The following is a 15,061-nucleotide window of genomic DNA, read 5'->3' as shown; positions in this document are numbered from 1 at the left end:
GTTACATTTATATGAGATGTTTAAAATAGGCAAAGTCATAGTGACAAAAGGTAGATTAGTGGTTGCCAGGTGCTGGGAGTGAGTGGAAATGAGAAGTGACTGCTAACTGCTAACAGGGTTTCTTTTTGGGGTGATAAAAATGTTCTAAAAACAGCCTTGGTTGTAGAACTCTGAATATACTAAAAACCCCTGACTTGTACACTTAAAAAGGGTGAATTTTATGGTGTGTGAATTATATCTCAAAAAGCTATTGCAAAAATGTTTTTGAATGAAAACGGTTTTGTTAAAATTATGAAAATAATACTTGCTGATTAAAAAAAAAAACACATTAGACCAGTGTATAAAGATATAAAGGGAGTTGAAGTGAACCATGATTCTAATGATTCAGTGTGCATTGACACTTTGGTATGTATCCAGTATTTTTAATTTTTTTAAAAATGCCTTTCTAATTAAAGGTAAGGAGAGATAGTCAAGTCACAAAAGATGAAATAAATGACCATATTCATTTTTTAAAAAGTTTATTTATTTATTTTGAGAGAGAGCAAGCAGAGGGGAGCAGAGAGAGAGGGAGGGAGAATCCTACAGGCTCCCCACTCTCAGCTCAGAGCCCGACATGGAGCTCAAACCCACAAACTGTGAGATCATGACCAGAGCCGAAATCAAGAGCCAGACGCTTAACTGACCAAGCCATCGAGGTGCCTGACCATGTTCATTTTTAACTTTTATGCAGTATGAAGCAAATTATGTAGCATTTTCAAAATTTATCAGCCTTTCATTAGTTAACAATTCTACCGACTTATCCTGTACAATTAGCTAAATTTAAATTTTCTCATGAAATAAGTAGAGTCTGGATTTTATATACTTCTGGGTTATGGTCAATAAACTAATTTTTAAATATTGCATGTAACATGGTCCCTGTGCATATGGCTGGTAGGAAGCTATTACCGTGTGGTTTATCACACAAGTTTGAGAGTCCTGAACTGTTTGGTCTATGTAACTCTTCAGCCAGAGGAGTCCACACACCAAATTGCTATAAAAGTTTCTAAACCCTTAACTGTCAGTTTCTGTACTTGGCTTGATGTTTGCAGTTACACTTTGAGTAGCATTGTTATACTAAATTCATACAATGGAATAGCATGTAGACTTTAAAAATTTTAATTCCATAGAAGAAGGTTATTGTGTGAAAACAGGCTTAAGCAGTACAATTGACAATCACAATTTTGTTTAAAAAACCCTATTCTAATTAGAAGGGAGGCTAGGATGATTAGCTTTGGATGCTAGGATTTACTTTATGAGCACTTTAGGTTTTTTGTTTTTGTTTTGTTTTTACTATGGACATGGATTACTTCTTTAATGAAAATGTTATTTTTAACTTAAATCGTATTTAGAGTGGGTCTCCTTTAAAGTGACAATGATAGCAGAATGGCTGGCACTTAGCTCAGCAAAAACTTTTTGGAATTGATTGGACACCTGGCACACATTTTTAGGTGCTTGTATTGTGCCAAGGCATTGTTTGGTAATGTGAGATTTAAAGATTCATTTACTTTAACATTTTTTATTAGATTCTCTATTCTTGGGATGTTGAGGGCAATTTTTGTCCTTAAGAAACCCAGTGTAGTGGAGGGGAGCAGACAGTCACAATATGGTGTGCTAAAGTGTGTGACAGAGGGGAACAGACCAGTACCTGTCCCTTTAAACCTTATGGACTTGTAGAATAAGTTGTGCCTTAAAATTAGTACCATATGGCAGGCTTTGACAGTATGGTATGTGAGATTCAGGAAAAACTCGAGGGATAACCGTACTAAATTCAGCCATATTTTTATCTTCTAGGTTTCAGCACAAAATGAACATGATTAGGGAAAATAAGGATTTGGCATGTTTCTACACAACAAAACATTCATGGAGAGGAAAGTAAGTATTTCTGTTGGTTTTATTTTTCTGTGCATCTATGAAGTATCATTTTAAACATAACTTTCAATATCTTGAGTAGTACCACACAGCTCAGTTATGCCATTTAGTCCTTCTCTTCTGAAAAATATATGTGCATATTTTAAATGCAAATGCTACACTTATAGAATACATTATTGTTCTTTTTTTCTCTTGACATATCTGGTTTTCTGCTTCTGTGTTGGGAAGAAATTGGTAAGAATTAAAAGTACCAGTTAAAAGGAAAACAGACCATCTATCTACCTCCTTAGATGCTGTCAGTTAATTATATGGTAGTGGCAGAGTATTAACTTCACAACTTTATAGCCTGTGTGTGATCGCTCTATTTTCATGTCCATTTGACTGTCAAGAGAGAATATGCTAGTAGTGCTTTTGTAACCTTTCTTTACGCCTATAATGAATTTTGAAAATTGGATTTGATCTTACCTTTTCCTTGAGAGAGGCAGTGACATTTTTTAGTAGCTTGCCTGGTCAAGCCAAGATGTTGATGTTTCTGTTTCTTTTTTGTGAAATGAGTGGTAATTCCTACCCCTCACATTGCTGTAAGGATTAAATGAAGTGACATGGAGGGTGTGAAGGTTTTAAAATTATGACTTAAATAAATTGAGTATTCAGTGAATGGCACCTGTTGACCATCACCAAAAAAGTTTCCTCTCTAGCCCTTTTAAGTAGTAATAAGTATAATGAGTGTCCCACACTGTGATGAATAGGTGACCACCTTATTTCAAATCAGGCCTCATAAAACGTGCCATGTTCACAAAGCCAATACCTTTAGTTCTTTTTCTGAACTTTTCATTTTTTAGGTAATAGTGTAGTAACTTAGAGTGGTGCAACATGTGATTCTGTAGTGTTTCTGGTTTGCATTAGCAAACTGACTAATTTTGAAAGATTAGAATGTTTAATTTTGTTTCCTTTTAGTAGTTCAATTGTAGGAGCTCCTAAATTAGGGAGCATAACGGTTATACTTGTAGAATATCTGTCTTGAAATTTTCTCTTCATTTAATTTCATTGAGCAAAGGTAGAAAATTGAGATATCCAAGGTAGTGTGAGTCTCTTTAATTCTTTGAATTAGCCTTAAAAAAATTGTATATTGGGATGATTTTTATTTTTTCCTCAAGTGGTAGATTGCTCTGGTCATCATAATATAACTTCTATTTTTAATACAATTATACCATACTGATGTATTCTAAAGAACAAGCTTACTGTAATACTTCTTGCTTTGCTTGTCAGTAAATGTGATCATCCGGAAAAAACTTTTTTTGATGTTCTAGGAAAGTTGTGACTAAGACTTAAGATATTTTTTTTCTTTTGTAATAATTTGGAGAACTGTTTATGTGTTGTCAGTACGTTTCCTTGCTTCCATCATTGACACCTTGAAACTTTGTTTTTATAACAGTTTTATTAAGATATAATTTACATAACATAAAATTCACCTTTTTAAGTGTACCCATTCAGGGGTACCTGGGTGGCTCAGTCGGTTAAGCATCCGGTCATGATCTCATGGTTTGTGGATCTCTCTCCCCTTCTCTCCCTCTCCCCTTCTCCCCTTCTCTCCCTCTCCCCTTCTCTCCCTCTCCCCTTCTCTCCCTCTCCCCTTCTCTCCCTCTCCCCTTCTCTCCCTCTCCCCTTCTCTCCCTCTCCCCTTCTCTCCCTCTCCCCTTCTCTCCCTCTCCCCTTCTCTCCCTCTCCCCTTCTCTCCCTCTCCCCTTCTCTCCCTCTCCCCTTCTCTCCCTCTCCCCTTCTCTCCCTCTCCCCTTCTCTCCCTCTCCCCTTCTCTCCCTCTCCCCTTCTCTCCCTCTCCCCTTCTCTCCCTCTCCCCTTCTCTCCCTCTCCCCTTCTCTCCCTCTCCCCTTCTCTCCCTCTCCCCTTCTCTCCCTCTCCCCTTCTCTCCCTCTCCCCTTCTCTCCCTCTCCCCTTCTCTCCCTCTCCCCTTCTCTCCCTCTCCCCTTCTCTCCCTCTCCCCTTCTCTCCCTCTCCCCTTCTCTCCCTCTCCCCTTCTCTCCCTCTCCCCTTCTCTCCCTCTCCCCTTCTCTCCCTCTCCCCTTCTCTCCCTCTCCCCTTCTCTCCCTCTCCCCTTCTCTCCCTCTCCCCTTCTCTCCCTCTCCCCTTCTCTCCCTCTCCCCTTCTCTCCCTCTCCCCTTCTCTCCCTCTCCCCTTCTCTCCCTCTCCCCTTCTCTCCCTCTCCCCTTCTCTCCCTCTCCCCTTCTCTCCCTCTCCCCTTCTCTCCCTCTCCCCTTCTCTCCCTCTCCCCTTCTCCCCTTCTCCCCTTCTCCCCTTCTCCCCTTCTCCCCTTCTCTGTCCCTCCCTCCCTCTGTCCCTCCCTCTGTGCTCTCTTGTGTGCTCTCTCATTCTTTCTCTCTCTCTCAAAAATAAATACTTAATAAAAAAAAAAGTGTACCACTCCACGGTTTTTAGTATATTTAATAGAGTTGTGAACCATCACCACTAACCATTTTTAGAACACTTTCATCACCTCCCCAAAAATCTTCTGTAATAGCAGTTGCTCCTCTTTTCCCATCTTTCCAGCATCTGGCAGCCACTAATCTACTTTCTGTCATAGGATTTGCTTATTTGGCATGTGTTGTATGAATAGCATCATAAATTATGTGGTCTTTTGTGACGGTCTTCTTTTACTTAGCATAATATTTTCTTTTGTTTTTCACTTAGCATAATATTTTCAAGGTTCATCCATATTGTAACTGGTGTGAGTAGTTCATTCCTTTTTTTTTTTTTGGTGCCAATTGTATGGATTTATCACATTTTGTTTATCCATTCATCAATTGATGGACATTTGTTTTGTTTCTACTTTTTTACTGCTATGGATAATGCTGCTATAAATGTTTATGTGTGACCTTATGGGTGAATGTGTACTTCCTGTTCTCTTGGGTGCATACCTAGGAGTGGAATTGGTGTTGTATGGAGTTATATAAAGCTATATGGTAATTCTATATTTAACTTTTTGAGGAACAGCCAAGCTTTTCCAAAGTGGCTGAAACATTTTACAATTTTATCAGTGTATAAGGAATCCAGTTTCTCCACTTCCTCACCGACATTCGTCATTGTCTTTTTTTTATTTTAGCAATCCTAATGGAGAACTGGTGTCTTGTTGTGGTTTTATTTTTTTATTTTACTTTTTAAGGTTTTTAATTTTTATTTTAGAGAGAGGAAAGCGTGTGTGCATGCATGCATGTGCACAAAGGAGGAGTAGAGGAGGGGGAAAGAGAAAATCTTAAGCAGGCTCCATGCTTAGCATGGAACCCGACACAGGGCTTGATCCCCTGACCCTAGGATCATGATCTGAGCCAAAATCAAGAGTCTCAGACACTCAACCAGCTGAGCCACCCAGGTGCCCCTCTTGTTAGGGTTTTACTTTGCATTTCCCTGATGACTAAAGTATTGAATACCTTTTTTGCATGTTTCTTGGCCATTTGTATATCTTTCATAAGATGTCTTTTCAGATCATTTACCCATTTTAATTGGGTTATAAATGCTCATTATATGTTCTGAATACAAGTTGCTATCAGATACATGATTTGCAGGTATTTTCTCTCATTTTGTGGGTTGTCTTTTCACTTTCTTGATAGTCATCCACTGAAGCACAGGGTTTTGATTTTGATGAGATCCAGTTTATCTTTTTTCTTTTGCTGTTTGTGCTTTTGTTGTCCTAAGAAGCCATTATTTAACCCATGTCTCAAAGACATATCCTATATCCTAAGAATTTTATAACATTGATTTTGGGTTAATTTTTGTATATGGTGTGAAAAAGGGATCCAACTTCATTCTTTTGCATGTAGATATCCAGTTGTCCCAGCATCATTTGTTGAAGAGATTATTCTTTCCTCATTGAATTGTTTTGGCACTCTTGTCAAAAATAATTGGCCATAAATGTAAAGGTTTATTTATGAATTGTCAGTTTTGTTCCATTGATGTATATGCTTGTCCTTATGCCAACACCATACTGTCTTGATTACCGTGGCTTTGTATTAAGTTTTAAAACTAGGAAGTTTGAGGTCCCAACTTTTTTCACTTACAACATTTGGCTATTCTGGGTCTCTTGCATTTCCATATGAATTTTAGAGTCAGCTAGTCAGTTTTACAAAAAAGGCAGCTGTAAGCACTAAAGATGAATAAATATTTTTCTTTCTTAAGGTATGCCTAAATTACCATCTTTACCTCTTAACATATTTCCCTTGTTCCCGTTTCATGTTACCTTTGTAATAGTTTTCATGTGTTTCATTTTGCAGCCACTACTCATGTTGTTACCACTTCAGGTCTGTTCACTCAGTATAGTCTCCCTGGCTAGCAAAGTAACCTTTTCTCCTACACTTGTCATTTTCCCACTTGGAAAGTACATAATTCTATGCTTGCTCTGGAAGGAGCAGGAAGAGGGAGTAGCTTTCAGGAGTAACAAGCACTTTCATGAAAGAGCAAAGTTTCCTTTTTGGCCTAAGCACATCATTTCCGATAGGAAGATGCATATGTTTCAGTTAAAGCAGAAGTGCGATTTCACTTTGGGAAACTTGAGGGTGATATTCAGAATATGGTTCTTTGTTTTTTCTGGATGGAAATCACAAGTAAAACTTGGGCATTTACTTCTGGGTCACTTTGATATTTGCATATATTAATTGTAGCAGATGCTCTGAATTTAAGGGTGGCATTTTAGTATCTGAAAGGGATTTTAATACATTGGGATATATGGTAATCAGTCCATGAGATTAAATGGCAGATCCTTATGACATTCATATACAGTCAGTGCAGTGACTAGATACAGGAAATAGGAAAGGCGACTCAAAGTGAAGATCGCAAATTTCTGATACCTTATGTGTAGAAATTGGAATCCTAGAAAAGAAGAGGTACTCTTTAGCTGCCTGGTATTAACACATGTCACCAACTCTGATAATCCTAGAAATCCCGAGGGTTTTTTCCCTTGATTTATTGATCCTGGCTCTTGACGCTGCCAGTCTCTAAACCTCAGATGAGTTCATCCTGAACACTTTTTGTGTATTCTTCATATAATTCTTTGTGCTTAATGTTAGTCTGGGATTTGAACATTTTTCACCCAGAAGTGCAAATAGGAATGTATCTGCTTTATAAGATTTTCATATTTTACACACAGTGTTGCATTAAAAGCTAGCTTCAAGGAGCAGAAGAGAGTCTTTTTAACAAATGATGCTGTTCATGTGGACATGGACATGCAAAAAGGAGGCGGAGGGGAAGGATCTAAGTACACACTTTATACGTCTCACAAAAATTAACCCAAAATGTATCACTGACCTAAATGTGAAACACAGAACTCTTAGAAGATAACATGGGAGAAAATCTAGATGACTCTTGTGTTTGGTGATGACTTTTTAGATACAGCACCAAAGATGTGACAGTACATTCAAAAAAATGAATTGATAAGCTGGGCTTCATTAAAATTAAAAGTTTCTGCTTTGTGAAAAATCCTGTCAAGAGAATGTGAAGACAAGCTGGGAGAAAATATTTGTAGAAGACATTTAAAAAAGGACTATTATCCAAAATACACAAAGAATCCTTAAAATTCACCAATAAGAAAACAACCTAATTAAAAAAATGAACCAAAGACTTAATAGGGATCTCACCAAAGAGATATACAGTTGGCAGATAAACATACGAAAAAATGCTTCATATCATAAGTCATCAGGGAAATGCAAATGTAGAGATACCACTATAAAACTATTGGATTGGCCAAAATCCAGAGCACTGAACACCAAATGCTGATGAGGATATGAAGCAAAGGGAACTCTCATCCAGTGCTGGTGGGAATGCAAAATGGTGCAGCCACTTTGGAAGATGGTTTGATGGTTTCTTAAAAAACTCCAAATCCTCTTTGGGAGGTTCTCGGGCCACATGGGGAGAAGCAGTTCCACTGCTGGAAGGACATTTGGTAGAGGCTGTAAGGCCACCTGGGCACAGCAGACCCCAGAGAACGGCCACATTCGCTGGTGCTGGAACAAGGTTGTTAGGGGTGAAACTAGATGTGTCTTGTGATTTGCATAATCCCTGAGACGCTGCTGCTACAGTCTCATGAACTTTTTCTGGGGCGGGCTGGCACCTGGTGGTTGCTCAGTGAGACCCTTCACAGAGGGGTGGAGCGGGTCAAAGCCACAGTCCCTCAGAAGTGGGGGGGCTGGGGAAGGCAGCCGCATCTGAGACAAAACTCGGGAGGGAGGTGCTGCCTGGGGCCTGGTCATGGACGGCGTGGAAACGGCGAGTGGATGGAAGCTGAAAACGAAGGATAAGTGCGTGATTGCTAATCGGGGAGAACAGAGTTCTGATACTAGAGACTGGGTATCTGGGTGACCCCATTTTCACCGCTCCTGAGCATGCATATACGCACCTACAAGTGCCACAACAGTCCACCCCCGTAGGCTAGCAGCACTATCTAGTGGAGAATGGAGCCTTTACACTAAGCCCTGCCTAACTGAGCCAACCTCCCTCTTCAAGAACACAAGTCTCACCACTTGCTTAGCTTATGGACTATAAAGCGCTTCATAGTTTGACTTTTAGGGGAAAACGAAGTAATTTCAGTTGTATTTCAGTCTATTACCTGGTCCAACTATTCAATTTTCTTTCTTTCCTTTTTTTTTTTTTTTTTTGCTCTTTTTTGTTTTCTTTTTCTTGAATACAGAGAGAGAAAAACTTCATTTTTATTTTAAATTTTTATTAAAAATATTTTTAATTTTTTTATTTTTTACTTTTGTGTAAATGTTTTAAATTGTTTTACTTCCATCATTTCATTTTCGTCTACTTCAGTGTATTCATTTTTTCAAATTTTCAGATGATTTCCTTTTTTTTAAATTTTTTCCCCCTTTTTTCTCTAATCTGTCAAGCCACTTTCAACACCCAGACCAAAACACACCTAGGATCTAACATCATTTATTCGATTATTTTGTGTGTGTGTGTGTGTGTGTGTATGTGTGTGTTTTAATTTTTAAATTTTAATATTTTTTTAATTTTAATTTTTTTAATTTTAATATTTCCTACCTTATTAATTCCTTTTCTCCCTTCAAAATGATGAAACAAAGGAATTCCCCCAAAAGAACAGGAAGAAACGACACCCAGGGACTTAACCAACACAGATACAAGCAAGATGTCTGAACCAGAATTTAGAATCACGATAATAAGAATACTAGCTGGAGTCGAAAATAGATTAGAATCTCTTTCTGTGGAGATAAAAGAAGTAAAAGCTAGTCAGGATGAAATAAAAAATGCTATAAGTGAGCTTCAATCTCAAATGGGTGCTGCGGCCACAAGGATGGCTGAGGCAGAACAGAGAATCAGCGATATAGAGAACAAACTTACAGAGAATAATGAAGCAGAAAAAAAGAGGGAGATTAAGGCAAAAGAGCACGATTTAAGAATTTGAGAAATCAGTGACTCGTTAAAAAGAACAACATCAGAATTATAGGGGTCCCAGAAGAGTAAGAGAGAGAAATAGGGGTAGAACGGTTATGTGAACAAATCATAGCGGAAAGCTTTCCTAATCTGGGGAAAGACACAGACATCAAAATCCAGGAAGCACAGAGGACTCCCATTAGATTCAACAAAAACCGACCATCAACAAGGCATATCACAAAATACTCAGGCAAGGAGAGAATCATGAAAGCAGCAAGGGAAAAGAAGTCCTTAACCTACAAGGGAATACACATCAGGTTTGCAGCAGACCTATCCACAGAAAGTTGGCAGGCCAGAAAAGAGTGGCAGGATATATTCAGTGTGTTGAATCAGAGAAATATGCAGCCAAGAATTCTTTATCCAGCAAGGCTGTCATTGAAAACAGAAGGAGAGATAAAAAGTTGCCCAGACAAACAAAAATTAAAGGAGTTTGTGACCACTAAACCAGCCCTGCAAGAAATTTGAAGGGGAACTCTCTGAGGGGAGAAAAGATGAATGAATGAATGAACGAATGAATGAATGAATACATGAATGAATATCAAAAGCAACAAAGATTAGAAAGGACCAGAGAACACCACCAGAAACTCCAACTCTACAAGCAACATGATGGCAATAAATTCATATCTTTCAGTACTCACTCTAAAGTCAGTGGAGTAAATGCTCCAAAAAACTCCGCATCCTCTTACCATATGATCCAGCAATCACACTCTGTAGTTATTTACTCAAAAGAGTTGAAAACATGTCCACACAAAAGCCTGCACACAGATGTTCCTAGCAGTTTTATTCATAATTATCAGAAATTGGAAATAACCAAGATGTCCTTTGGTAAGTGAAAGGATGGATAAACTGTAGTATATGCAGACAATGAATATTACTCAGTGTGAAAATGAAATAAGCCATCAAGCCAGGAAAGACATGAAGAAACTTAAGTGAAAGAAGCCAGTCTGAAAAGGTTGTCTACTGTTTAATTCTAACTGTATGACATTGCAGTAAAGGCAGAATTTTGGAGACAGTAAAAAGATGAGTGGCTGTTAAGGTTTAGGGGGTAAGGAGGGATAAAAGGTGGAGCACAGGAGGTTTTTAGGGCCGTGAAACTACTCTATGATGCTGTAATGGTGGATACATGTCATACACATTCATCAGACCCGTAGAATGTACAAACCAAGAGGGAACCCTAATGTAAACTGGACTTGGGTTGATAATGATGTTTCAGTGTAGGTTCAGCAATTGTAACAAATATACCTACTCCTGTGGGTGGAGGATGTTGATAACAAGGGAGGCTGTGCATGGGTAGGGACAGGAAGTATTTGGGAAATCTCTGTACATTCTGCTTAATCTTTCTGTGAACCTAAAACTGCTCTAAAAATTAAAGTATTTAAAAAAAATAGCTCTATCTGAAATGGAAAAAATACCTTGCATGATGAAACGTAAATCTTTACATTTCATGGGGTGCCCTTTATTTCCTCTGAAAGAAATGGGATGGTTTCTTAGTTATTGGGATAGGTTTTGCAGAGACATTCCCTCTCGCTCTTTTCTGAGGAGTACAGCTTCTGATATGAATGAGCCATCTCATGTGAACTTAATCCTACAGGTGGAGTTTGACCAGAATCGGAGTATACTGGTAATATAGGCATAGGAATGATCACTTTGCCTGTTATTTTTGTTCTATGTATTATGAATTTAGCAGTCATGGTTACTGGAAACATAATGATACTAATTATAACTAATTCAGTGACTCTACTGGAGTTTTGAGCCCCTCCTCCCTGTTATTGTAACAGAATAATACCAATAAGAATAGCTAATATTGGGGCGCCTGGGTGGCTTCATCGGTTAAATGTCTGAACTTGGCTCAGTTCATGATCTCTGTTTACGAGTTTGAGCCCTGCATTGGGCTCTGTGCTGACAGTTCAGAGCCTGTAGCCTGCTTCAGATTCTGGGTCTCCCCCTCTCTCTGCCCCTCCCCTGCTCATGCTGTATCTTTCTATCTCTCAAGAATAAACGTTAAAATAGCTAATATTTATCAATTATAAATAGCAAGTGACAAGTACTCCACACGGATTATTTCTTTTACTTCTCATATTATGAGATAGGTATATATACTGTCCACATCTTTCAGATAGGAAACTGAAGCTTAGGTTAAGCAGATTATCAGAGGATACATAGAAAGCGAATAATCCAGACAGTGTTCGAACTCAGGCAGTTGTGGCTCCAGAATTGGTGGGCTTTAACTGTTAAGCTGTAGTTCCTCCTTTAGCAGTGCTTAACATTGATCTCCTAACTCTTTGAGAAATGTTGTATTTCGGTTATCCTTAGTTTCACTATTTGATGAACTAAAATTCTAATTCAATTAACTGGATTTTCAAGCTTTTAATAATAAAAGGAAAAACCCTATGTTCTGTGTGTGTCCTAATGGCTTCCTAGAAATTGGTAGCCAAAACTTATTTTAAAATGGTCGAAGGAACTAGGGTGTTCAGCTTAGGAAGAGGATTCAAAGTGAAAGTCTGGTTGGCACAAAAATTATTATACCTTTGTGAAGCTGAAAGACAGAACTTGGACCAGAGGGTGAAATTTGTGGGGAGTCTATATTGGCTTAATTCTAAGGAACAATGGGCAGTATCTGCAGTACTGGAAAATAAATAGAATTACTTTTTTTTTTCTTTTTTTTTTTAAGTAGGCTCCATGCCCAGCATGGAACACAATGCTGGGCTTGAACTCATGACCCTGAGATCAAGACCTGAGCTGAGATCAAGAGTCAGCCACTTAACAGACTGAGTCACACAGGCACCGCGAAATAGAATTACTTTTAAGGAAGGTTAGTTAGTTCCCTTGCACGAGTAATGAACAATTAAAACTAGCCAACTTTGCCCAGAGTACTGTAAATGTTCAAGCTGTATGTTATGGTGACTAGGCTCCAAAACATAAAGTCTGTCTTCCAACTCTGATTAGATCTGTTTGGCTTATTTGAGGCACATTGCATAGGCTATCTACTGAAAGGATTGAAGATCTTAACTTTATTTATTTATGTTAGTTTGTTTATTTCTGAGACAGAGACAGAGCATGAGTGGGGGAGGGGCAGAGAGCGAGGTTCAAACCCACAAACCATGAGATCATGACCTGAGCCGAAGTTGGTCGCTCAGCCGACTGAGCCACCCACGTGCCCCGAAGATCTTAACTTTAAAAGTAATACACAAAGGTTTTATGACCTTGAGAAATTTGACAACCATTATTTTATAGTAAACATAAGCTTTTTCTCTACTAAAACAAAGTACTGTTGAATTTTCTCTAGTTTGAGATAGTTGAATGATAATGAATTTTTGTGCAGAAGAGTATTATGATGGTGGCCAGTATTTTTGCAGTCTCTTTCTGTTGACACTATTGTATATGCCTAATTTTTACACAGTTTGCCTAAAATGCCTAAATTTTACACAAAAGTGATACATGCCAGTTAGGAGTATTCAAGTCTGGAATTAACTTTGAAACAATGACTGACAAGTATCTTAGCTCTTAACTACTTTGCAGTTCATTTCAGATGTCTGAATTAGTTAATAATACATAAAATATTGGGAGGAAAGTGGGTCTTTGAGGGGCTGACTCCCTCATTCACTGCCATGTCCTTGTACACAGCACTGATTTGTGCTCATTTAATATTTGGTCAATCCATGGAAATACTTAATACAGTATCTGATCTAATGGGTTTTTTTGCTAAGAAAAAACTTGCCCTAGGGAAAAAATCATGTTATAAAAAGTTATTCAAAGAGGAAAACAATATTTATAAGGACTAGAATGTTTAAGAATGGAATAACATTTTAATCTGCAGGAATTAAGTAATACAGGAGTGTTTATTTTAATGTAAGTTAATATAAGTTTAGTCTGTTAAAAAAACCCTGAACATCACCTGTCCAATCCAAAACCAGATTACATCCCTAACTTTTGCTTCGGTGGTCTTTCTTTGTTACAGATTATCTTTCTTATCTCCAGTCAGCACGGTCATTAGCACCTTTTTACTTGTTCTTATTTTTATCACCAACAGTTATGGGAGCAAAAAGAACCATAGATAAGGCAGTTGCCCCAAACATGTTTTCATTTATTTGAATAGCATCAGTTTCTTGATTCTAAATAACATTAGAGTTAATGGGTAATGTAAATTATATTTATTATTAAGCTGTCCTATTAGAATAAATGAGTTATGAAAACTTGAGGGGAAAAAATGCCTATTCCCTATAGACATTTAATCATGTGTATACCTTCACTTCCTGAATAAAATGGAAACAAGTGCAGTAAATAAAATCAATAATGAATATTAATTTCTCAATTGGGGGAAAAGATGTTTGCTTTCACATTTCTTCATATACATATGGCATCTTTCATAAATTTCTCATACCTTTTATTTTAGTCTTTATTCCTTTTTTTATTTGATTTTGTATAACTTTTTATAGGAGCTTTATAATAATTCTAAGGAATTAGCCAACAAATTCATCTTAAACCCATAAGAATAGCAAATTAAGTTATAATTTATAAATGGTATTTTTTGCAGATAGCAAATAAAATGGGAATATTTTCTTTCATAAAAATAAAGACCTCAGTCATTTCCTGATATTATAGTGATTATGAAATGAGTAAAACCTGGTGTGAAAGTAGTTGCTATTCTGTTTTAAAGGCAAGAGTAAATTAGGTCATAGATTTGAATGCGTGTTTATGTATTATTAGATGGATTGGCCTATTTAGCTATTTGGTAAGCACTGAGCATGTGCTGTATGCAGTCCTGGGTCTTATGTGAGAAGTTAGTTTCAAAGACAATGAAGACCTGTACCTCCCTGAACTTAGGGAATCTTTGTCTATTCTTCATGACTTAGGGTACTAATGACTTAGTAAAAGATAGGAAAAAAATCTTAAGTTTGCAAGTACTGTGACCAACATACCATACATGTGAGATCATTCAGATTTTAATTTCTAAATCTGGTATCAATGGAGGCTTTATAGGTAATCTTTGAAGGTTTAGGGCTGCTTATTAAGGTGTTTTTAATGGCCTAGAAGTATTTGTTCTATACTTAAAGGAAGTGCAGCAGCCATTCTAGAGGACTGAAACAGGGGGAGTGCTCATGGAATAAGAGAAGGGGGAAGAGAGAAGAATGAAAGAGAAATCTGTTTCCTTGTAACTTTTTTCTTATGGAGGCTGTAGAGATCAGTATTTATCTGAAAGATAGCTCTGAGTTTGCTAGTCATAACAGTGCTTTGGGCCTAATGACACTTAACTCTAGGATCCTTTTGCTGAAGTATCTAGAATGTGCTGTCTGCCATATGGCAGTCACTAACCACCTGTGGCTGTTTAAATTTAATCACATATAAATGTAAAATTCATTTGCATTAGCCACATTTCAGGTGCTTAATAGCTACATGTGGCTCATGATTGCCTCATTAGCGTAGATAAAGAACGTTTCCATTTTCTTGGAAAGTTCTTTTGCATGGCACTAATCTAGACAACAAAGTTAATGAGAAAGATGTCAAAAGGGGTTTGGTTGTGTGGAGGAAATTAGTACATGATTGAAAAGAATATCTTCCTAGCTGGTGTTGAATGTGACAACACGAGTTGACATTGGAAACATTTCAGGCATTTAATTCTTCTTTAATTCTTTGCTCCCAAAGTAAAATAAAGAAATTCTGTAGTTTCACTTCAAGACTATAAAAATTGACATGT

At 37.6% G+C, this 15,061-nt stretch overlaps 1 protein-coding gene across 2 annotated transcripts in view; it reads left to right on the top strand.

Moving 5' to 3' along the window:
* DNAJC13 (DnaJ heat shock protein family (Hsp40) member C13) overlaps positions 1-15,061 on the top strand; it is a 125,935-nt gene that overhangs the window by 16,994 nt on the left and 93,880 nt on the right. For both annotated transcript variants that reach the window (XM_023260560.2, XM_023260561.2), the window contains exon 2: positions 1,831-1,911. In XM_023260560.2, the coding sequence (XP_023116328.1) occupies positions 1,844-1,911 (68 nt within the window). In that variant the 5' untranslated portion in view covers positions 1,831-1,843. The remainder of the gene's footprint in view (positions 1-1,830; positions 1,912-15,061) is intronic.

The sequence above is a fragment of the Felis catus genome, chromosome C2 (genome assembly GCF_018350175.1).
Source record: "Felis catus isolate Fca126 chromosome C2, F.catus_Fca126_mat1.0, whole genome shotgun sequence".
Taxonomy (NCBI): Eukaryota; Metazoa; Chordata; class Mammalia; order Carnivora; family Felidae; genus Felis; species Felis catus.
Note: the sequence above shows the minus strand (reverse complement) of the source record. Positions and strands in the feature narration are given on the sequence as shown.